Genomic DNA, 24855 nt, shown 5'->3' with positions numbered 1-24855 from the left:
TATTTTTAACAGCAGTTCATGTAGTCCTTTTCTGCAATTCTGAGAAATGCTAAATCTACTAAAATTTTAGAATTTGATGAGTTTTATCTAAGTTTGTATCGCTAAACTTGTAAGAATAATTTGAAATTTACAGTGTTATATTTTTTATGTTTTGTAATTCATAAATTATATTTTGAATTAGAATAAAATGATACAATCAAGTGACGGGGAAGTCTTTATTACAAAAATATCATTTATATTTTAGCTGATAATTTTTTATAATTTACACAGTATTTTTAAATTCTTTCGACTTTCAAACACTAGTTTCACTAGATGGCAAAAATTTGCATGAAATGAAAGTGGTAGCCAATCAAGGTAGTATCATTTTGAAAAGCTGGTAAACAAGAGATTATAGTAGAATGAAAAAACGCAATAAAACTTACCTTAGTAAGCAACCCATGCAAATAATATTAGGAAATTAGCAAGTAAAATAACTTTACTAAACTGTATTACTTTTGTGTATCAGTGTCAAGCTATGAAATAAAAATTTTATTCAGACCTATAAGTTACATCATTATTTTTTAGATGGGTAAGGAACAGCATTAATATTAGAGAGAAACTGTAACTGACTTGTGTCTATTGAAAATCAAGTGTTTTAAATGTTTCACCCCATAATAAAGATTAGCATATAAATAGTACAAACTAGCTTATTAATGTTTCTCTTTCTGTTGTCATATTATAAAGTTTTGTCTTCAGTCATCTGACTTGTTTGATGCAGCCCTCAAAGATTCCCTATCTAGTGCTAGTCGTTTCATTTAAGTCCTAACAATCTGTTACAACCTACATCCCTAACAATTTGTTTTATGTGTTTAATTGCTTCATCAATTTCTTCATATACACATTCTACCTCATCACCTTCATGGACACTCGTAGGCATACAAACGTTAACAATCGTAGTCGGCTTAGATTTTGATTTTATCCTCATTACAATGATTCTATCGCTATGCATTTTGAAATACTCTACTCTCTTCCCTATCTTCTTGTTCATTATGAAACCTACTTCTGCCTGCCCTTTATTTGAAGCTTAGTTAATTATACAAAATCACCTGACCAAAAGTCGTTTTCCTCTTCCCACCGAACCTCGCTAATTCCTACTACATCTTCATTTATCCTATCCATTTCCTCTTTAAATTTTCTAACCCTTCAACCTTTTTTAGACTTCTAACATTCCACGCTCCGACCTGTAGAATGTTATTTTTTAATTTTTTGGTGACCCTTTCCTTAGTAGTCCCCACCTGGAGATCCAAATGGGGACTAGTTTACCTCCGGAATATTTTACGAAGGAAGGCGCCTTTATGGTTACAACCATCTTTGTTACATGAAAATGCAGAGAGTTACATTTTCTTGGAAAAAAAGCAGCTGTAGTTTTCCATTCCTTTCAGAAGATTGAGTGATGTTGATATGGCAGTTTAAGTCCTCCTGACTTACGCCCTTAACAATTACTGAAAGAGCTGCTGCTCTCTTTCAGGAATCATTCCTTAGTCTGGCGCTCTCAACAGTCAAGGTCTTATGATTCATAGAGGGAGATTATAAAATTAATGGATAAAAATACACTACCTCTTTTCATTAATAAGTAATATACAAGTATTACGCACAAGTGTGCAAACACACACATACACAAACACACATGTACACACACACACACACACACACACACACCCACATACACACACACACGCGCGCGCGCACGTGCACGCGCACACAAAACACACACACACATGCACACATACACACTCACACACACATATATATACATAAGGATAATTAAATTCCTCAGTGGGTAATGACAGCAATCAGATGGTAGATTTTTGTAAAAATCTTATATTTTTTATTTAAAATATCTAGCATTTGTAGCATTGAAATGAGACATAAGTGATCCTATTCTACACCTGTAAAATTTATTTAAAACTCAAGTGATTAAGCCATAATTCTCCTGAATATATTTGTCTAATCAAAGAAGACACTTTGGGGAAAGCACAAATTTAGAATTATATCATCATTTTAAAATATTTTTAAATCATATAAAATTGGCTTAAACTATATAAGATGTAGGAAAATGTTTTTCACATCTTTTTTTTCATTAAAATTTTAACTAGTGATTAAAATCAATAAAAATTTATGAACAACTTCATTTACAAAAAAAAAAAAAAACAATTTTTTTTTATTTTATGTATGATTATTAGTAATCAATCATTAAAGAGAATTGTAACTTTATATGTACATTGATAGTGTACCAAGAAGAAATTAATAAAATTAATTTTTGTTTACACCTTTGATGTAACACGGGTGTTTCTTTACCATAATCTGATTAATTAATTTAGGCTGATATCAAATTTGTATTGCAAGAAACTTTTTAGCCATAATTAATTTCTATACAGATTCTGTATTATTCTGTAATAAAAGTTAAATATTTCATTTATTTTCTATAAAAAAAATCTTTTAAAAATTTATATCACTTTAAGGGAATATTCAGGACATTATCCACAGTTTATTATTTGTAAAATTAATAATAAATTATTGTTTATTTATATCATAACAATAATTATGAAACAAGCATTTGATCAGTCACTTCCAAATAAATTGTTCTTTTTTTCATATATTTATAATTGTTTTAGTTTTAAAAGGAATTGAGGTTTTTTTACACGAGTACAATATATGATAAAACTTCTTTAAAATTTTCTATAACTAATCAAACAAATCTTAGTTACATCAGACCCCGAACCAAAGGTCACTATGATAAGAAAATAAAAAACTTTAATCGTTTCAAATATGGTCCTACTCAGAAGGATGCTAAAGATTAAATAGTATAGTAAAGTGACTTATTAAGTTCTGAGAAGACTAGGGAAGGAAAAGAAATTTGGAACGTATTTGATTAACAAAAGAAATTAATTACTTGGACTAATACTGAGACATTATAGTAGGCCTATAGTAAAATTAACAATGGAAGATTATGTTGAAGGGAGGAGTTGTTGAGAGGCAGAAATTAAAATATTTAAAAGTTATGAAAGATATAAACTATTGAAGCTGTAATAGTTTGAAAGAAATATCATTTGAAAGAGCTACTTGGAGAGCTGCGGCCAACCAAGTTTTGATTGAACACTACAGAAGACCCACAAAAATTAAACTGAGCAAAGAGATATTAATAAAAAACAAAAGTGATTTTTTTCTACTAATTCCTCTATGGTCATGATCCAGACTTTTTAATTATTACCTTATGTTTAAATTTATTACCTGTTAATAGGTTAACATAGCAAAAAAAAAAGGCACAAAGCAAATAACAGAAAATATTAATACATGGTTTTAAAGGGATAATGTTTAAAATTAAGAGAATTGATTCAGTTGGAATGAAGAGAAAGCAAATGTAATAACGAACTTTTAATATAGTGTTATAAAAAGAAGGTGTTGGAAGGTGATATGTTATTGAATTCAGTTTAGTTAAGCTGTCTACTAATATCTACTTCAAATAACTTTAATAACAAAGAAACATTTGAGTATAATTGTTTGCCAGTAATAGAGTTATCACTTGAAATGTATTTTGCTAGCCTTTTATCTTTAAAAATCTAAGTAATACATTTAGCATTAATAATACAATAGTATTAATTCATGTTTCTTGTAGTACAAACCTCAGAAGCTGTTATGTTGAATAATTTAAGTGTGAGTGTACAATTTACTTCACCAATTACTCAGTGCTGAGAATAGATAACTTTAAGAATGTTTAAGAAATTAGTTGACTGAAACTCCTATATTTACATAGAAAAACCATGGCCAGTAGTGAAGGTCTGACAATGTTTTATAGTTCAGCTGGTTACTTTCACATGCCGTACAATTCTAGTAACAGAGAAGTTTATTCCATTAAGAAACTTATATCTGTATTCAAGTGTGCTTTATGTTTTTGGAAGAGAAGGAATTTTTATTGGACATATATTTAACCTACTCACTGCAAAGTCATTAATCAGTAATTTGGTTGTCTCTAGTCTGGGTAAAAATACCCAGACATATTTTTACGTCTGGTTACTGATAATCATCAAGGGATTAAGAGTAGGATAAGTGCCCCCCCTCTACTTCCAGGGGACCTTGATCTTTCCTGTAGTTGGTTTTATTTGTCTCACACAATTTTTCATCTAAAAAATAGATTTTCTCTTCTTGTTAACCACTTACTTTCCTTATTCTTCATCCCTTCTTTCTAATTTTTGATTTTATAGGAATAAATCTAACCTCAAAGGTCAAGCTAAAGATCCTAAGCATCTTTTAAAAACAGGTCCGTTACGTTAAGTTTTGTTAATTTAAATCATTTTCCAACTGAAAACATGTGGAAAAATTAATTTCAATATTATCATTGTATTCTGAAGACTAAAGAAAAAATTGTATTCTGTTGCATTCATGTATCTTGGTAATCTATTTATTAATACACACACATATATATATATATTTTTTTTAATGGTAACATAATTTATACATAAATCAAGAGTTAAAATATAATATTTTTTTTTTAATTTGCAGAATTACAGTTGTAACATTAAAAATATGAGAGTACTCTTGTTCACTGTCCTTGGTCTAACATTGTTAGCCCTCGTATTTTCACATCATGGTAATGATGAAGAGCATTTGTTGAATTCATTACTGGATGCTTATGTTCAAAGAGATGGTAAGTTATAAACATGTTACTCTTTTATTTAACAACTATATTATATCCTAACTGATAATGAAAACTGTAAAAAAAAAAATATTATTTTTTATTTTTTAAAAATGAAATGGACTAAATTTTAAATATGATTGATAGCTTTTTTATTCTACGTGCATAGTTTCCATGAATGAATCACTTCATACATATAATTAATTTCAGAATCAGTAATATAAACTAAATGTATACAATTATACAAAAATCTAATAACTGATATAATTGACATATAACTTGGTTCATCAAAAAAAATAATGTTTCCTATATATCTTATTTTGAATCTGACTTTAACAATTAACCCAATCAATCTTCTACAATTCAAGTTACTTTAATAATAAGAAAGGTTAGTAACAGAAATTTTCAACTAAAGAAGTAAATTATATTCTTCTGATCCCCTTTAAAATTTTAAAGTTATTTATTATTCATCACAAATAGTCTGTTCAGCCAGATCCCTTTAAAGGAAAACTACAATTTAATTTTGTTTATCTTTAAAATACTATGTATTTTCCAAACAATTGAGATAAGTAAACCTAAAACAGTATTTTATAGTTGATAAATAGTTTGGCAGTTCCCAAATAGTTTAAAAATATATGTTGCATTATCTTAACTGGCTGATAATCATTAAAACATGTATCATTTAATTTTTTTTTTCATTTTTTAATAATATAAACTGTTCACTGGGTGAAAAGTTTATTTTTGAACTGAGTGGTTCTACAAGTCACATCTTTCCAAGATTAAGTGATGGTGTTCTTTAAGAAAGATTGAGGCTATAGTGGCAGTTTTAATTTCTAGAAGAAAAGCAATTTTTTTACAGAATACAAGTATACCAGCTGAAAAAAGGTTACTACTTCCTATTGAATTAAACAATTACATCATTACCATGATAAACATTTGTGTTCAAATTACCTTCCTTCTTCACTAAGACATCATTGATCTAACACTAAGGCAAATGGTTTTATCAGCCTGTAATATATTTTACATATTTCTTATTAAAAATACTCTTTTGACCTCTTGTGTGGTTGATTGTGTAATTGATTTCAAAACATCCCACAAAAACATTTTCTCGGGATGAAAACTAACGATTTGGTTGAATTTCTTTGAAACCCTCTTATCTTGTAACTTACTGTAAAAGAATTCATTAGTAAAACATGCAAGGTAATGCCATCATGCTGAAAAAACATTTTTTTTAATGATAGAAACTCATTTATAGCCAATGAACAGCAAAAGTAGGTAATTAGCATTTTCAGATACTTCCCTCATGTCAAAGTACTTTTAAAACCATGGTTCTAATTCTACTTGGCATGGTATTCTACTCTAAACAGTTACACTAGATTCAGTTTTAAGTCAAATGTTGTTGTTTTCTATATATTAATTGAGTATAATCATGTACGTGTCCAGATATTTTAACAATTACTTTACTACTCCAAAAAAAAAAATATTTAAAGCCATGTTAATATCTCTTAGTTAAACTTAATTTAATATCAGTTACAAATACTACCAATTTTACTGATCACAATCATCCTTAAAGTCTTGAATTAACTAAGGGTGCAGCATTTAATTTTTCTGTTAACCAAGAGAAAATATAGAATGTTTAATTCTAAATATAATTTTTTAACCAGCATCTTGAAACGTCTTGTTTCACATTGCAACCACATAGGGGGAAGACACCTACCTTGTGATGTTACCGGTCGCCACACCACCCACTCTGTTCCAAACCCTTAGGGGCTTTACCAGAGGTCATCTTTAGACTCTCTAACTGATTACATCTCACAGTCATCAGCCAGGCCTTGGTTGGGATGCCACCATTGTAAATGCCTCGGCAGACATTTGCATCAGTAAAATACATATCAAATTTCACCTTCACGTAGGCCTCAAACAGACATCTTCATATCCAACTTAACATGATTCCCTCAAACTAACTAACCGAGACTGCGGAAGCGCGAACCCCGCGCCTGTTCCAGACGTGACAGCACCATTTATGACGGTGAATGCCTCAGAAAACGAACGAGTTTAAAGTTTAATCATTGCTATACTCATACCAAATAAAATTATGTCTTACTCAATATAGAAATTCAGACCTACACCAAAATAAGTCGACCAGTTTAGGTCACCTAATAAGGGGAACGTAACCTCATACCGAACCGCGCAGGAGCCGGTGACAAACCCCGCACTCCCACCCGGTCCCATCATGGTGTCTCGCGTGGCATCACCAAGTCACGATCAGGGACCGCCACCGACGGAGGAAAGCAACGCCCCGGTCACACAGGCTACCATGCCCCGGCGACGCGGTCAGACCCGCCGCGGGAGCCTCAAATCGAATCAAAAACAATACCAATATAACCGTGGCATGATGCCAATGCGCCTACCTCCAACCAATCCAATGCCTAGGCCGGAACTCTAACCACCCGGGATCCTACCTCAATCAAATACCTCAATTAAACTCCCTCTGCAGACCTACACACCACAAGGCTGTGAAGAAAGCCAGCCACCATAGACCACTCCTCACAGATCATCCAGTTAATACTGAGATTCAGAAAGGAATGTATTATCTCAAGTTCCCTAACAGCTCGTGAACGTTCGACCTCATATCGGGGACAGATATAGTGGACATGGTCCACTGTATCATCAGTCCCTAAGTCCGAGCATTGACTCGAATCAACTAAACGAAACCTACCCAAATTTGCCCGAAAGGCACCATTCTCGGAGAGAACTGTGTAATATACCGATTGGTGGAAACCCATCTAATCGTACCTAAATCAGACACTACAGGAAACATACCATGCGTGTAGCGACCTGAGAAAGATTCGTCCCACCTGACCTGCCAATACGCAAGGCCCCTGTCTTCAACCTCCTGCTTTTGTTCTGACGTCAATAGGTTATTTACCTTGGAAATGTAGCGTTTCTTACGTTCATTGGCCAAGATATCTATTGGTTTGTCTCCAGCTATAACACAGACTGCCTACCGTGAAACTGTTCTATAACCGCCCATAACAGCCAACAAGGGGAGTCGCTGGGCCTGCAGCAAAATGTCCGCGTAACACCTAAAAGCCAAGCGGTGAGCCCAGTCAGGTGCAGAATACAGCATAATAGCCTCATTGACACCTTTGTAAAGGATACGCATGGTACGGTAACTCAACCCCCAATCGGGATGAATGACTTTAGGGATTCCATAAAAAACATCAGCGGCTTTTTTGCTGCATACTGTAGATATTTCTTGAACCGAAAATTCTCATCAAGGATAACACCCAGGTACTTTTGAGCCGTAACGTTCCGAATGGGGAGACCAGCCACCCGAACCCGGATTCGTCGGGAAGCAGCCAATCGACCCTTAAGCAACATCATTGTGATTTTCTCTGAGCTGAAAATCATCTTATGTTGGAGACTTCACAGCCGGAGTGTCTCACAAGCATGAACAGCTCGAAACCCTTCTTCGTTACGCGAATCCCCTTCAAAATTATTAAGATCAAATAGTATAGTCATATACCGTATAAAACTCAATTTTGACAAAAATGTCAGTAAGAACCTTCCTTAGCAAACCAAATTCAGTGAGATGCCACGTCCGCGTCCCACATCAACGTTTAGTCAAATTATTTTTTTTTGGAGTGAATTTAAAACGAAAAAAATACCAGCAGCAGCAATAAGAATAAGGACAAGGAAGTACCAACCCCTCTGGTTCAAACGCTATGATTGCAGGGCCTTCTTCTACGGTTCAAACCAACGTGCAACACAGTGAAAGTGAAATTGAAGAGACCAATTCTCATGAAGATGATATTGGAAAATATGTCGACCTGGCAAGCACAATGCCAATTGATAAAAAGACGTCTCTTTGAAAATGTCTGAGTACCTCCGAAGAACTTTTCGGCAGATGCCAAACACCTCAAGAGGAAATTCAGTCACCATTGGCTGAATGAACATTCACCATGGGTAGCTTACTCAAGGCGAATCAAAGGTACTTTCTGCAAGTAATGTATATTACTTCCGCTGTCAGCGGAAGCTATCCGTGGTTGGGATTCTTTTTTTATTAAACCTTTCACTAATTACTAGGACCTGCATGATTATTGCAAAGCACATTGTACAGTCCCAGGTACATTAGACCGCAATGGAATCTGAAAAATCGTTCATGGAGAGCGTTCTAGTGAACATACAATTTCACCAATCTTCACGAAAATTAATCGAAAAATACAAAAAAAGTACTGTCCTCCGTTGTTTGCGTCATTTTTTCCGTCACACATGATTTACCTCTCAGAGACTAATATCTGGATGCAGGCGTACTTATTTACTATCTATATCTATAATAGGCGTTATTTATATCTTTTGAAGGCGTTACTTATACAGCTTACACACCGAAGCAGGTGATTCACAGCTAAAATACCATTTTGAGCATGGACAGGAACACGCGTCATATAGATCACCTATCATCCTATATGAAATAATTGATCTATTTTGCACTACAATCACGGAACACATCATCACAACAGTTAAAAAACCTTGCATTCACAGCATTTGGGCTGATGAAACCGCGGATACTTCTGGCAAAAAGCAGCCGTTTATTGGATTACGTTTCTTCGATCTTCCAATGAAATCGAAGAAGAATTTTTAGGCTTTTTAGAGCTTGAAGGACTTAATACAGTGACTATTGCCAAAGCCATTGAAACTTTGAGACAAACTTAAACTTTGATCCTGATAAGTGTGTGTGGTTAGGCTTCAACGGATGTTCCACCATGTCCGCGAAAGAAGGAAGTGTGCAGGTGATATTGAAGCAAAAGTACAAAAAAGCTCTTTTATCATACTTAACCTTGTCGTGAATGTTATCCTTAAGTTAAACGTTATCCCAGAAATTCGAAACTGCATTGGGACTATCAAGGAAATAATCACATTTTTTCACGAGTCCGTTTTATGACTAGGCAAGCTCATTAACGTTATTTTACACAAGCTTCTTGCTAGCATTCCTAAATTGTGTGAGACCAGGTGTTCCGTGAGACCAGGTGTGCTTATCAAATGCATGTAGCGGCATGCTGACCTTCATTTATTATGTCAATAGCATTAATTGCTAAGTATTCTGCTATTCAGGAACTGTAGCAGATTCACTTCAATTGATGACTAATAGTCAAAGCCAACCAGCACATTCAAACCATCCTTGACATGTTACAAGTTCATCAGGAAAATGTGGAGAATGTCACAACTGTCGTTTTTAAAGAAGAAGGTGACTGTGCAATACATTTGAATGTTGATATAACCGCCACTCACACTGCTGGCCAACAGACGTGTACAAGCAATCACCCAGCCAAAAGTCCATCTGAATTTTGGAGAAGGTAATAATAATAATTTCTTACTTGTATTCCATCATACCATCTTTAGAAGTCATATTTTATGCAGAATAAATGGCCTGCGTTTTTGTTGATAATTTCCATCTTAATATCATAAGAGGTGTTTCATTGGAAGAATGGAGTGAAAGTATTATGTCTTGTGCAACTTCCTACAATTTAAAAGGCATTGTAGGAGAAAAGAAATTATGGTTCAAAATGTGGAAGTGCCAGACATAATTGAGGTTTTTAAAAAAATCATGTTTCCCGACTATTAGAAAGCCAGTATATTCATGTAAAAGCAATATTGCTTTCACAGCCCTGCACGAGTACTATTGAGTATTCATTTAGCTCCCTTTGTTGAATTAGAGCATGGCTAAGAAGCACGATTGGTGAAAACAGGTTAAATGGGCATTCATCTCTTTCTTCTTCCATGCAGTCTTTCTTTCCAAGATAGTCAATTTTGGTTGCCTTCCATTCTTGGTTGCCTCCATTCAACGTATTCTTTGGGCATTTATAAATCTGACAACCCTCTAGGAGGCATGTTCTTCATTTTTTTTTAATTCTATAAATATCTCTTTCAACTAGCCCAGTTTTCAGTAAGTACAGTTCATTCTATTTTTACTAGATTGTGAATAACGTTAATATAATTTTATGTTTGTAAAACTGTAAAATTTTACACTGTGTAGAAGATAATGGAAAACTTGATAGATTAAATAATTATATTTTATCTCAGTGATATATTTGTAATAGACATTATGACTATAGAAAAAATAGGTAACAAAAAAGAAAAATTAATTAATTAAGCATTCATCAACAATGGGTTTTGGCTAACAAGGAGCAATTAGTTGAATCTACAGTTAAACAGTTTACATCTAAGCCTTGCAAACTATTGTTACAAAATTAGTATTTTTTTAAATAAATATTTTATTCTTCCTTTAGTTATCATGTATTATTGCACAGCTTCCACCCCTCATGGACTATCCACCCTCCATGAAAGAAGTTAAATTCAGTAAGCTTCTTCCCCTTCTGTTTTGAGATGGATATGCCCCTGTTTAGAAGGTAAGCCATATAATATTTATCTTTTAATTCTCATTTTTCACAGTTTCTTTAAAAGTTTTAATTATTGATTATTTTTTTAGATGATAGAGCTGAAGAATCTATAAACAATTTTGTAGATGTACTCCTTAGAAAATGTTTTGAAAAACTTCGAGGAATTTTACAAGGGCATGAACCATACCCCATTCCTGATATTGGTCCTACAGAAGTAAAAGATCAAAATGTTCAGTAAGTACATATATTTGTAACCAACATTATGAAAAATAAGTAACAAAAACAAAAATTAGCTAATATATTTACATAATCATATTTTTAAAGAAATTTGAGAAGAAATATCTCATTTTTGCTTATAAGAGATGATATTTTTTATACTTAACTGAACAAAATTTAAACAAAAATTATTTATCACTTTGTGGAACTTTCTAACTATTAACAGATACACATAACTTATATAACTATAACTATATAACAGCCACAGGCTAAATAAAGTGTTTTTATTCCACGAAACTAATACAATGAATTATTCTATATTCTGCCTAATTAGAACTTTATTACTATTCTTGTTTTGTGGCATGACAGGCCTTGATTTCTTTGGCCTTCTCAACATCATCCTCCAAGGCCCCCTCTATCAGTTGCCAGGACTGTCCATCTCACACCCATCAAAGTCATTTCTTTTATAACGTGTATTTCTTTTATAACATCTTCCATGCAGTGTTTCTTTCCAAGATAGTCAATTTTGGTTGCCTTCCATTCTTGGTTAGCCATCTTGGTTGCCTCCATCCAATGTATTCTTTGGGCGTTTGTAAATCTGACAATATCCTTCCCTCTAGGAAGCATTATGTTCTTCATTTTTTTTAATTCTACAAATATCTCCTTCAACTGGCCCAAAGATATTCCTTAATTTTTTTCTTTTAAAACTTGTTAGGATGTTTTCATCTTCTGTTAAAGCCCATGTTTCACAACCAAAATTACCAACACATGTAGCAAATTCAAATTAAAACTTTGTATGCCTTTTAATTATTTTATAGTGAGATAATTTAATGTTGGCAAGATAAACCTGAATTCCTGATTGGATATGTTCTCAAATGGAGTTGCTCATTAAATTTTTGTAGTTCAACATATTATCCTGGTAACTGAAAACTGAAACATCATCAAATTTTTTCTCACCAATTACTTTGTAAGACACCCAATTCACAACACCAGGTGTCACAATACTGTATTTTGTTGTAATTTCACTCACAATAAGTCAACCTTTCTAGCTTTTTGTTGCACTTCCCTACTTACATTCTTCAGAGATGATATATTCTTTACTATTACTGCAACTTCATCTGAAAACTCTCATTTTACCAGATTGTAACATGGTCCTTATGTTTCCTGTGTTCTACTATATCCACATCCTTATTTCTTTGATTTTTCTGGCTTTTTAATCCATAATGTTTGTTTGCTATCCAAAGAGCCAATCCCTCTGTTGTTTTGGTTTTATAACAGCTGTCTAACTTGACAGCAACAGTAGCCTGGTATTTAATGAAGGAACCTATTCAGCAACAGTTCTCTTGACAGTGCCTTTTACCAGCCTTTGAACAGAGCCAAAGATCTCCCTAGGTTATTTCTGAGGACCCACTTATGATTTTTAAATAGGTTAAATCCGATCATTGATGTATTTAGTAATAGCTTACCTTATGTTATAGAATTATATTATCAGTTTTTTAAATTTGTAATGGATAAACAATAGCAACATTATCTATACGTAATCTTACATTTAGTTCAGTTAGTTCATGTTTTATGTCATGTTACTTTTATTTTCATTTTTATTTTTTTTACTTTATTATAAGTAAATATATAGTGAATTAAGGTATACTTTTTATTTATGTTAAAAGATTTTCATTCACTCTTAGTGAATCAACTGAAAATTTTTAATGCAATTCCAAATGATGTTATGCTGGCAGTTTTTTATTTCAAAATAGAAAACACAAACTTATGATTTTGTCAACAGAATCACTTTAAAAAAATTTAACTCTAAGAAAACTTGTACTAAAGAGAAAGAGTCTGTTTGCAGTACTTTAAATATCTACTTTTTTAAGTAATAACATTGAATCATAAACAACGACCATGTTATACTAACCCTTAATTTGGTGCTAACTTCAAAAAAATTAAAACATTAATAGCTAAATAGGAGTTATTATTTACTTTTTAAAATCTGTTTTTTTATTTTTAAGTTTAATTTACAAATTTTAATGTTTTATTTTAAAATAGTCTTACAAACATCCTTTCATCTTATCAAAAAGAAAAAGAAAAAGAATGCTGTCAAGTGATGTTAAAGAGCCTGAACATAGGTTATTAAACCTGTATTATGTACTTTTAAATGTAATATGCGAACATCATAATATATAATACGAGGCATATTCATAAAGTAAGGGCCGTTTGATCATTAAAAAATATTAACTCGTGAGAAAAGATTTTTACTAACAGTCTTAGTTCACTACATATCTACTTCACTTTTCCACATTATCGCCATTCAGTTCTAAACACTTTTCGAAATGCTGCAACAGTTTTTTAAACCCCTCTGCGTAGAAGTTCGCCACCTGGGAATTGAACCAGTTGACAACGGCAGTCTTGATTTCCTCGTCGTTTTCAAACAGTTGTCCACCATGCCACTTTTTCAAGTCCAAGAAGAGAATGTAGTGGCTAGCTGCCAGGTCGGGAGGGTGGTCAAAAAGTTCCCAACGAAAATCTTGAATCTTCTTCTTGGTTAAGGCATCGGTGTGAGGACGCACGTGGTCGTGAAGGAGGATTACGCCGGACGACAGTTTTCCGCGTCGTCAATTTTTGATCGCAGGTCTCAATTTGGAGAGCGTTTCGTAGTACACGTCAACTGTAATTGTTGATCCACGTTTCCATGAAATCAACAAAAAAGACGACCTTTTCATCCCAAAAAATGGTAGCCAACATTTTTCGACTTGAGTACGGAGATTGATTAAACTTTTTCAGTTTTGGTGTACTTGAATTGAACAATGGCGCCACTGCATTGACTGTTGTTTCGATTCTGCGTTGGTATAGAATATCCACGTCTCGTCGTCCGTAACAACGTGGAAAACCAAATCATCTCTATCTTGTTGATAGCGATCCAAAAACGCTCGTCCACTGCACATTCTTTGTTTTTTGTGTCGGTCGGTGAGCATTTTTCGTACCCACCTTGCACACAATTTCTGTTACCCGAGCTTATCTGTGACAATCATGTAAATAGAGGTGCGTCCAACATGCGGAAATTCATCAGCCAGAGCACTAATCGTCAATCGCCGATCACATTGCAGTTTTCGGTTCACTTGTTCAACGATTTCGTCAGTCTAAATACTAGGCCTGCCACTCCACTTTTCGTCATGCACATATTTGTGGCCGTTTTTAAAGTCTCGATACCATTGTCTAATCTTTCCTTCACTCATTACTATAGGTCCATACATTAGGCAAAACTCCCGATGAATTTCAAGAGTTGAAGATCCTTTTGCACCAAAAATCGAATCACAGCGGGCACTTTACAACTGGCGAGAGAAACGATTGTCGCGGACATTGCTACTTGCATACACCGGAAGGCAAACGACTATTGAATCAAAACAACTTCAGTGGCTTCGTAAATAGCCGACAGATGGCCCTGCGTGCGTGAAACTGTGTTCAGACCCGCTAATATTTAAATATAAGCCAATGGCCCTTACTTTGTGAATATGTCTCGTAAAATAAATAATTATAAACAAATTTCTGAATAGCTATAAATTTCAAACAGTTATTTCTAAATCGGTGTTTAGTAAAATGAATAAAAATTAATTCAACAGTCCCTAATGAGTTTAAAAACGAGTTTTCAGATATTTTAGCTACTTCATTACATTATATTTTGCGAAGTATAAAACCTGGAAACAACTTTCCATATCAGTACAGTATTTTTAAATAAGTAATTACGGAGTCTGTATTATGTAAGACAGATCTTTTTTCAGGTATTTCTTACAACTCAATAAATTTTTATTTTGTTAGTACATGAATTATTGTTATGACGATCCTGATGTTTTCATATGAAATAGTAATCTTTACCAAAGCTTTGATTTGTACTTATGTGTTATGTATGCATATAATTTACAATTTGGATGGTATACAGTATTTATAGTAGAAAGTATGATTATCTTTGTACAAATAAACAAATTAAAACAAAGTGTTTTTTGGACATATACAAATATTTCTTGAATGACAAATATGCTTTGTTTCTTTTTTAAATTTTAATTGACCTACTTATTCATAAGATTTGTTTACAAAACTATCTGCTCAAAAAAGTTTAAATTAACAAAACAATCAGTAGTGATATTTTTTATACGGAAAACATAATTGAACTGAAAATCAAAATGTAAATGTCTCCCTGGTATGCCCATATAATATTTCTCTATATTCCCTTTAAAAAATATATGCTTTTCAATGAATTTATTACATATATCACATTTATTTTACAGAGTGAACATCACATTAACAAACATAAAAGAGGATCAAGGCTCACAATTTGTAGTAAATAGTTTGGATAACAGTTTGTTTAGGCTAACTGAAGCGTTTAATGTAACATTTCCAAAATTGCATCTTGAAGGTGACTACAAAATAAATGGAAAAGTATTAGGCAAAGCAGTGACTGGAAACGGACATTTCAAGTGAGTTTAACACAACTTATTAAATTTATTGTTAATGTATGCTACTTTTTCAGTTTTTTCTTTCTATGTTTCTCTATTATCAAATAAATACCAGACCTGGATGTCCTATTATATGATCCACTAACCTCTTGTAAGATTCTATCATAAATTTCTCAACTCAGCTATTCATCTTAAGACCACATGGCTTAGAATTTTATTGCATATTGCAACACCCCTTTGAAACATTACATTTCAAAACCTTATTCTTTTTATTTCTGGCTTTCCTGACACTCATTTTTCTACCATAATGCTTTACAGTAGTAGTTAATAATGGTTTATTAGAAAAATTTCTTGAAAATATTTGATATGAACAGACTTTTTTTTTTAAATGAAAATCGTTTATTGCTTCTGCCAACCTGCTTTTCATTAGTACATTTTTTCATCCATCTTTTGTATTTTTATTACACTTAAGAAAGTTGTTCTACTTTTCCAAAAATCCCAAATTCAAAATGCAGAAACATATCAAAAGTATCAGTATTAGTATGTAAAAGTATTAGTATTGCAGCATATGTGTATGCTGCAATACTAATTTTTTAAGCTAATTCATAAATGTTGCTGCTTGTGACTGTTAAGCAGCATATATATGCTGCTTAAGTTCAATTTTGAACAGTTTGGAATTCTGAAATAGCTTGGAATTTTTTGATTGCCATTCTTTCGTATAATTTAAAATAATAATGTTATCTTAATATATTTTACAGCGTATGGGCTACAAATATTGTTAGTTGGGGAAAAGCCTATGCACATCTAGTTCATGGATATGTTCAGCTTAAAAAATTGACACTTGATTACACAGTTGAAACAATCACTGTAAGTACAGAATAAATTATATCATTATTATAAATAAATATTTTAGTAGTATTCATAATACTACTATTACAAATATTTCAATATGCTGCATTCACTTTAAAATCGTGAGTTAAATTCATTTTGAAAAAGTAAAATTAATCCTGGTTTAACATGCCTTCAACATCAAAATGTCCCAGACTAGTCTGCCACACTACCTGCAAAATTCTGAGCAAGTTAATGTAATATTTCTATAGCAGTGTAGGTTTTTGTACTAGTCTAGTGTAACTGAACTGCAATCATCAATTTGTGATGTTCTAACACTTTTCAGATTTTATAAAAATGATGTACTGTAATGATGTAATGATGTAGTGTTGACCTGTACTTCAAGAAATCAGACAAAACCATCCCCTCATAATCTCAAAAGATATTTACTTCTTGAACAGGTGGTAATAACCAGTCCAAGAATCGATTCTTGGTCAGAATCACATTCCTCAAATTTTGGCAGCAGTTCTAAGCCCACATAAAGTTTTTTTTAATTTTATGTACAATAATTTCTAACCTACAGATATGGCTGAAATACGTTGAGGTGGCACAAATCTAAAAATAATTTGATTATTTATATTGCATTAAATAATCCTACATGTCTCTTGCAGATTTTATTAAGAAATTTGGTGGAAAATTACCACATAAATATAAAAGTATTGTATGCAATGAAATAAATTGCAAGAAAATGATTATTCTTTAAATTTTGGCCTCTAAATATCATCATCAAATTAAACCTACCACCACCTTACTAACCCTTGGCAACTTCAAGAAGTCAAAATTTTAAGAATTACAAACTGAAAAATCATTCTTGTTAATTTTTAAGACAATTTTTGAAATTAGTTTTATTATTATTATTATTATTATTATTATTATTATTATTATTATTATTATTATTATTATTATTATTATTATTATTATTATTATTATTATTATTATTATTATTATTATTATTATTATTATTATTATTATTATTATTATTATTATTATTATTATTATTATTATTATTATTATTATTATTATTTTCTTTTTAATTTAATTTATTATACTATTTTTACTAAAAATGTAGATCTTGATATGTCTTCAAAAAATTTTCTGTGTAGAAAAAGTTTTTGTAAGAAACATAAAATATGAAAAACGTGTATCTAGTTAAAAATAGGAAAATTAATAAAATGAAATAATGTAAAAATACTGCCAATGAACAGCTAAAAGACTACTGCTGGCAGAGACTCTCAAGACTGAAAATAATATTTTTTTTTTCTGTAGCAAATATTCCAACTAATGTTTGTGAACTTTCAGCTGAATATACTTAGACATATACTTAGAATGTAATTAGCTGAGTAGATTTAGAAATTATTATTTTTTAATTGAGTTGAATGAATCCACTTATGGACAAACATGTCGAACTCACAACAGTTTCTGCTAGGTGTTACATAGGGCTGTGTATGCATAGCTGTGTTACATAGAGCTTTATGGTTGTGCATTCCAATTAAACCTCCATCCTATCTAGTATGACCACAAGGCATTACTTCAGGAACAATCGGCTTAATCTTCTGCTACTGTAGCTAGATGCCATAGCCACACCCATAACCGTCAGTAGAGGCAGTGCTACTTAAATCCTCGCACCAGGATGAACCGATTAAAAACCAGGACATCCCAGGCACTTCATAGCCCACCTAATCCCTGACCCGGCATCACATCAGTAAACCATCACTCTCTTCCTGACGTCTTCTAGGGCTCCTAGTTTGGCCATGACCACATCAGCCCAGTCAGCAATGCCATCCTACCAAGTCACTGGTTAGTTCATATGGTATGAACATTCTTGCCAGTCCAAGTCATCAGTGTATTCTTCCTACAGATAAAGCGAGGACACAAAAAACAATTGCAGTGTCGACTCCTTCATTTGTACACAGTTGGGACAAAGGTTAGTGTTGCCCATCCCGAATCGAAAGAGGTAGCCCTGAACCCTGTGACCAGATAGAAACTGGGTCAGGAGGTAGCTCATTTTTCTGTGCTTCCTGGATAATCACACATCAACATTGCTAATAAGCCAGTAGGCCCCTTCTCCACCTCTGTCATCCAGAGGTGCCATGATGACCTCTGTCATCATGGCATCCTTGCCATTCGATAATGAGGAAGGCAATGAACTGCCCAACTTCATGGCGATGGTCTGAGAGTGACCCTAAAATTTTTCATACCTTCCTCCTGAGTTCTGTGAGAAAATCAATACCCCGCCAGAACATTAGCGGCCTCTCTGGAACACCGTCTGATAGGCGGACCATACCCTAAGGCAGCTGCGCCTATACATTGCTACTATACGTTTGTTGTTACGGACAATGCTTGTGTCCCCGCCCACACAGCATCCCCCTCCCACAATGCAGTACAGATATGACAATACTGGATATCAATGTTCTACCCATCTGCCTGGAGCCACCACTGTTTTTGCAACAGCCGGACGATCTTACGTGCTGTTCTATTCGGCTTATCTGAGGGGAATCAGATCCCCCCTTAAATCGCAAATCGATCCAAATTTACTAAATGGCAATTTTTCTTTCATCCATTTCATAAACGTATCACTGTTTACATTATCGTGACAGTTCCCAGTTTGATCACTTTTCATGTTGTCAAGGCATTTGAGATGAAATCTTTTTTACTGCCAGCATGAATAATTATTAATCTGTACCCTTTAGGCATTGGACGTCGGACACCATTGTTGGAATTCTGACTATGATTGATTTTTAAGGTGACTGCTAAGTATACACGATTCATCTAGATAAATTATGGGCCGCCCTTGATTTCTGAAACGCTTCATTGTCTTCAGATAAGAAATTCTTTGTTCTCGAACGTCTACCGTTTCAATTAATAGTTTTCTGTTGGGACTTTCTCCATTTTTTTGTTTTGGGACTTTCTCCATTTGAGTCCAAGATTCTTCAGAATATATCTCAAACTGATTTTCTGTCCTTGAAAGTGAATACTCCCTCGTAGCGTTTGTAATAGAATTTTCACTATAGGAAGGCAATTTTTTTTGCAGGTGAAAATTAAAAACTGTTCGTCTTACAACACATTTATCGAAGTCGTCTAGTTCTGTGATACGCCTTTTAAAAGTTAGTCGTTTATCTGGCGTTGAAAAATGTTTTGTTTCGCTGTTATCACTTTGTGTTATTTTATTTCAATTCGCTATTAATCGTTTTCACCACATGCTCAGATACACCACATGTTGCAGCAATTCTTCATCGAACTTTTGATAAAGAACTATCACAGCCTTGTTATCTACTTCTTCCTTCATAAACTTGTTAGAAATAATCTCCTTGACTATGAATGATGCGTCCTTTCAATATCGATTGAATGCCGTTGTCCATTTTTAAATTTTTGTGCAAACACAAATTTTTAAATGTTAAATTACTACCAAATAAACTACCATAAAATTGTTTGTAAGCAAAAATTCACTATCGCAACACTTTATTTCATTTATTACAAGAAGATTACTACTATATAAAAATCTTACAATCTACACAACTTCACAATACTCGGTTGAAAACTGTTAATTTATGCAATCTGTTCGTAGTTTTATAAAGGGATATTTGGGGGAGGGTTGTTTAAAAATTAATTACAACGTAAGTCACCAAACTACAATAACTGGTCGTTGCTACAGTGTACTGACATTAGTCATCGCATCAACAATTCCTTAGATAAATATTAATCTAAATAAGATGACATAATAATTCGATAAACATAATAATACGTTAACTATGGTGAGTCGTTGCTTATATGATTTGAATGAGACACTGTGAAAGTGTCGCGCTGATAGACAGTCAACACGATGGAAGAGAGACCCCTCTCCGCCAGCCGGCCTGGCCGTACACGCAGATACTTTCGATCAACAGAATATGATGAATATATATATATATATATATATATATATATATAAAAGTTATGTTCTCAGACGAGGCTACATTTTACATGTCTGGAAAAGTGAAAACTCAGAAAGTTAGAATATGGCGATAGAGAACCCACATGTTACATTTGATTGTATTAAAGAAAGCCCGAAAATTAATGTTTGGTGCGGACTGCTTCACGATCATGTGATTGGGCCTTGTTTCTTTGCGGAATGGCAGTTAATAAGAATATCTGTTTGTTTACCCTCAGCTTGAAGAGTTGAACTCGAAATCATACTCCAAGATACTTTAAGGAGGGCAAGAGACCGGGCCACCCTGGAACTTAGAGGTCAAGGGAAAAATTGGCCTCTCACAAGTGGCGAGAGTCGCATTGTTGGACCGTGTAGGAGTTCCTTGCAGTAGCTTTGTTCATCCCAACCCCATAAGGGAAAGCACTCTTCCCCTTGTGACGCTTCCAGTCGCCACCCACCCCCAACCCCCGTTCATAGCCTGATGGGCTTTAGTGATTGGTTTGTTCAACCAACATCAGTAGTTTACCTAAGGGACCGCACTGCTGTGGGAAGCTCACCTAGAGATAAATGGCTAATCACCAACCAATTAAGGCTCCAAGCACTTTAATATGGTATACAGTTACTTGCTGGCATTCAGTGACCTAGGCATGGCAGCGAACCACTGACTAGACAAAGTAAATTTCAATTTATGGATGTTATATATATTTTTAGTAGTTGACAGGGTGCGTCTACCCATTTTAGTAGATATATGACAAGTGAGCAGTTGGGACACATAAACCAGTGGTGTATGGCACCGCGCTTAGTTCGCTCATGCTGTTAGATAAGCTCTAGGAGCTACTTAGGACACGGTCACTAAACTGATTCAAGGCTCAGTAACTGTTTTTGGCACAGATATTCGGTCTTATGCTTTAGGGCGACTGAATGGGGTGGTGGTAGGAGAAATGTCAAGCAAACCAATACTCCAAGATGAAGTCCCACCACATTGGGGTTTGTTAGTATGTGAATCCCTCAAAAAAACATTCCCAAATCCCTGAATTGAATGTGATGGACCAATTGCTTAGCCACCTCAATCACTGATATAACTCGATGTGATTTTTTCCTATGGGGTTTCATAAAGGATAATGTATACAGAACTCATGTAGTGAATACTGATGACCTTAAGGAGAGGATTGTTAACGTATTCAAACTCATAGATGTTGACAAGTTACAACGAACATAGCATGAAATTGAATACTGGTTGGATATTTTGTGAATTACAAATGTGTAAACATTGAATATCTTTGATTACAGGTAAAAAAAACGCAGTTTTAATGTTTCTAAATTCATACAACCTATTTCTGTATCTTAAGAAATAAATTATTTACTTGATAACAAATCTGTTTAGATAATTATCGGACACCCAGTATATATAAATTAAATTTCTGTATTTAATGAATGTGATTTTAAAAATAATTTTATTTTTAGTAAAAATATTAATTATACAATTTAATTATTAAATTACACATTCAAAATATTAATTATACAATTTAATTATTACATATTCATTGTAACAATCATGCAAGTTATGCGTATCTTTAGAATTGACAGCTATCTCATTTGGCTGCTTTGCAATGTCAATTTACAGCTTTAGTCTTAGGACTGTTTTTAAAAAAACACTGTATTTTTGTTATTACCAGAATTTTTTGTTGACTGTATTCTTCTATTTTATTATCCTAAAATTACTATTTTACATTTTTAAAATTACAATGGAGTGAAATACTTGTAATGTTATTCTTGTATATTAATTCTTAAATGTTTAATTGTTGCTATTGAATTATATTCTTGTAAATTCTTTATGGCTTTAATAGCATAAGTAACATTGAAATCTATAGAAAAATGTATGTTTTAATGACATACATTATACAAATCCATTCACTGAAAACGGAATAAATATAGTTTCATAAACCAAAGGATAGCACTGATTTTAAATAAATATTTAGGTTGTCATACTTTATGAATTTTAAACAATTTTATATTACAGTTACAGTTCTAATATAAGACAAATTTCTGTCTAACATTTAGTTATCTTTAAAATATCACACTTTTCACTTTTCATTAGATTAATTGATGTAATATTCTTAGGAAATAGATCAAATTTTGTAGCTTATTTGACAGATGAAATGTATGCTCGCTTTTATGTATTTTTATGAAATCATATCTGAAAAAGTTTAATCGGTTAAAGTTTTGGTGTTAAATTACATAACTGCACTACCAAAATTGAATTTCTTTGTTCAAAAACATTGAATTTTTGTAATAAAAATGATATACAGGTGTATTAAAATAATTTTATGACATAATGAATTTGAACATAAAGTTATATGAAGTACACTTCACTGTTCTCTGATCATATGATGATAACAGCAGTAGGTGTAATTTTTCTCTCTTTCTTTCTACACATCCTCATATATCTAAAATAGTGAATAAACTGTTTGAATGAGCTTTCACCACAACCAAGTTTCTCACCAGCCACTTAAACAATAGGAGACACCAGTTATTTAACCTCTATGTTTAGCACAAAAGCTTCTGATGATAGTCTTTCTCTGTGAGGTTTTTATTCAGACGCTTTAAATTTGTTCACTAATCCCTGTTCTTTACTCACATAGTTGTCACTTCAACATAATCATTTTGGAACCTCTACGGATGTCAGCAGTAATGTATTCTCCTTTAGAAAGCTTTTAGTTATTACTCTCTGTCTTTGTTTCATGCCTTTTATTCTACAAAGAGAATACCAAGAAATAAAGAGATTTTGCAGTCTATGAGGTGATGAGTTTCATTGTCAGCTGATGTAAAAGTAATAAAAATTCAGGTGAAACAAGTCATTATTATCACTATTACTTTCAAATATATGTGAATATGCATATTTTTATCACAATAATTTTTTTTTTTTTAATTATTTGTTAACATCAACTTATTTTTATTTATATAAAAGAGTGATTTGTTTGTTTTATATTCTTACATGTTAAAAGTTAAATTTAATGTATTTGTGTATTTTTTTAGGCAAATGCAACAGGGCTTAAAGTTCAAGGATTAACTGAAACACAAGTTAATGATTTCTTGAGTCATTCACTAAAACAGTATTGCATTGATAATGAACGTGTTGTTGCTGACACCATTTCTGGTGAAATTGTTGGTGAATTGAATCTATTATTGCAAGGCATGTCAATATCTGATATCATAACTTGGTTAAAACATTTTATTTCACCATCAGAAAAATTATTTTAATTTAAGCTAGATAATTAAGATAAACTAATAATACAAATTGTTTATTGCTCAAAAATTCACTATTGTAATAAGGCTTAAATATTAATAAATTAATTACAAAATCAGTAAATCTTATTACTTTTTACACAACTGCCCAAAAAGGAGTGTAATGTATTTAGAATGTGTGTATGTTTGTTCTACTATACCATACAGTAGCTCAATGGCTGAACCTGTTTAGATGTATGACTCTGCATTGGAATCCTTACATTACCAGGAGTGTCATAGGCTAAATAAATATATATATATATATATATATATATCAAGAGACACCCCCTGGGCAATTATGACAAGACGAAGAGGTGACAATGGTACCTTTATAATCTTTAAAATAGGGTTTTTCGAAACCTTCCACACCTTCAAATTCATTTTGTTAAATTAATGGGAATGATATGTTTATGTATGGTTGTGTTTGAGAATCCTGAATAAAAATGTAATCTTATGCACAAAACAATTTTTTGATTAGCATTTTTTTTTTTTTTTTTATTGTGGAGTGAGCGCATTGTGGAGTAACTACTATAAAAATATTCAGACTTTAGAAGTGGTCTGACCGAGATCAGCTGATACTGATCGGTCAAGAACGACTCAACCAATTTACATTAAATTTTAATATGCATATCCAAATTTCAATGAAACTGATGTAGTAGTGTGGAGATTTTTGAGCCTCAAAAATTTATACATATATATATATATATATATATATATATATATGTGTATGTGTGTGTGTGTGTGTGTTTGTGTTTGTGTTTGTGTGTGTGTGTGTGTGTGTGTGTGTGTGTGTGTGTGTGTGTGTGTGTGTGTGTGTGTGTGTGTGTGTGTGTGTGTGTGTGTGTGTGTGTGTGTGTGTGTGTGTGTGTGTGTGTGTGTGTGTGTGTGTGTGTGTGTGTGTGTGTGTGTGTGGTTCTCAGACAGAACCTGGATCAAGCAACCCACAAAGGAATTATATGAAAACACAGACTCCATCACTGACAAGTTTAGGAAAAGGCGTCTACAATTCTATGAACACATATGCAGGATGGGTGAAGATAG

The 24855-nt window shown here is 32.8% G+C and overlaps 1 protein-coding gene across 1 annotated transcript in view; it reads left to right on the top strand.

Annotated features, from left to right (window-relative positions):
• LOC142318227 (uncharacterized) overlaps nt 1–23899 on the top strand; it is a 28571-nt gene extending 4672 nt beyond the window's left edge. Inside the window, exons 2-6 of the mRNA XM_075354793.1 lie at nt 4540–4684; nt 11163–11307; nt 15567–15755; nt 16493–16601; nt 23566–23899. Coding sequence (XP_075210908.1) covers nt 4564–4684; nt 11163–11307; nt 15567–15755; nt 16493–16601; nt 23566–23790 — 789 coding nt within the window. The 5' untranslated portion in view covers nt 4540–4563 and the 3' untranslated portion in view covers nt 23791–23899. The remainder of the gene's footprint in view (nt 1–4539; nt 4685–11162; nt 11308–15566; nt 15756–16492; nt 16602–23565) is intronic.
• Nucleotides 23900–24855: the final 956 nt, after the last annotated feature.

This window comes from Lycorma delicatula, chromosome 1, assembly GCF_047948215.1.
Source record: "Lycorma delicatula isolate Av1 chromosome 1, ASM4794821v1, whole genome shotgun sequence".
NCBI lineage: Eukaryota > Metazoa > Arthropoda > Insecta > Hemiptera > Fulgoridae > Lycorma > Lycorma delicatula.
Note: the sequence above shows the minus strand (reverse complement) of the source record. Positions and strands in the feature narration are given on the sequence as shown.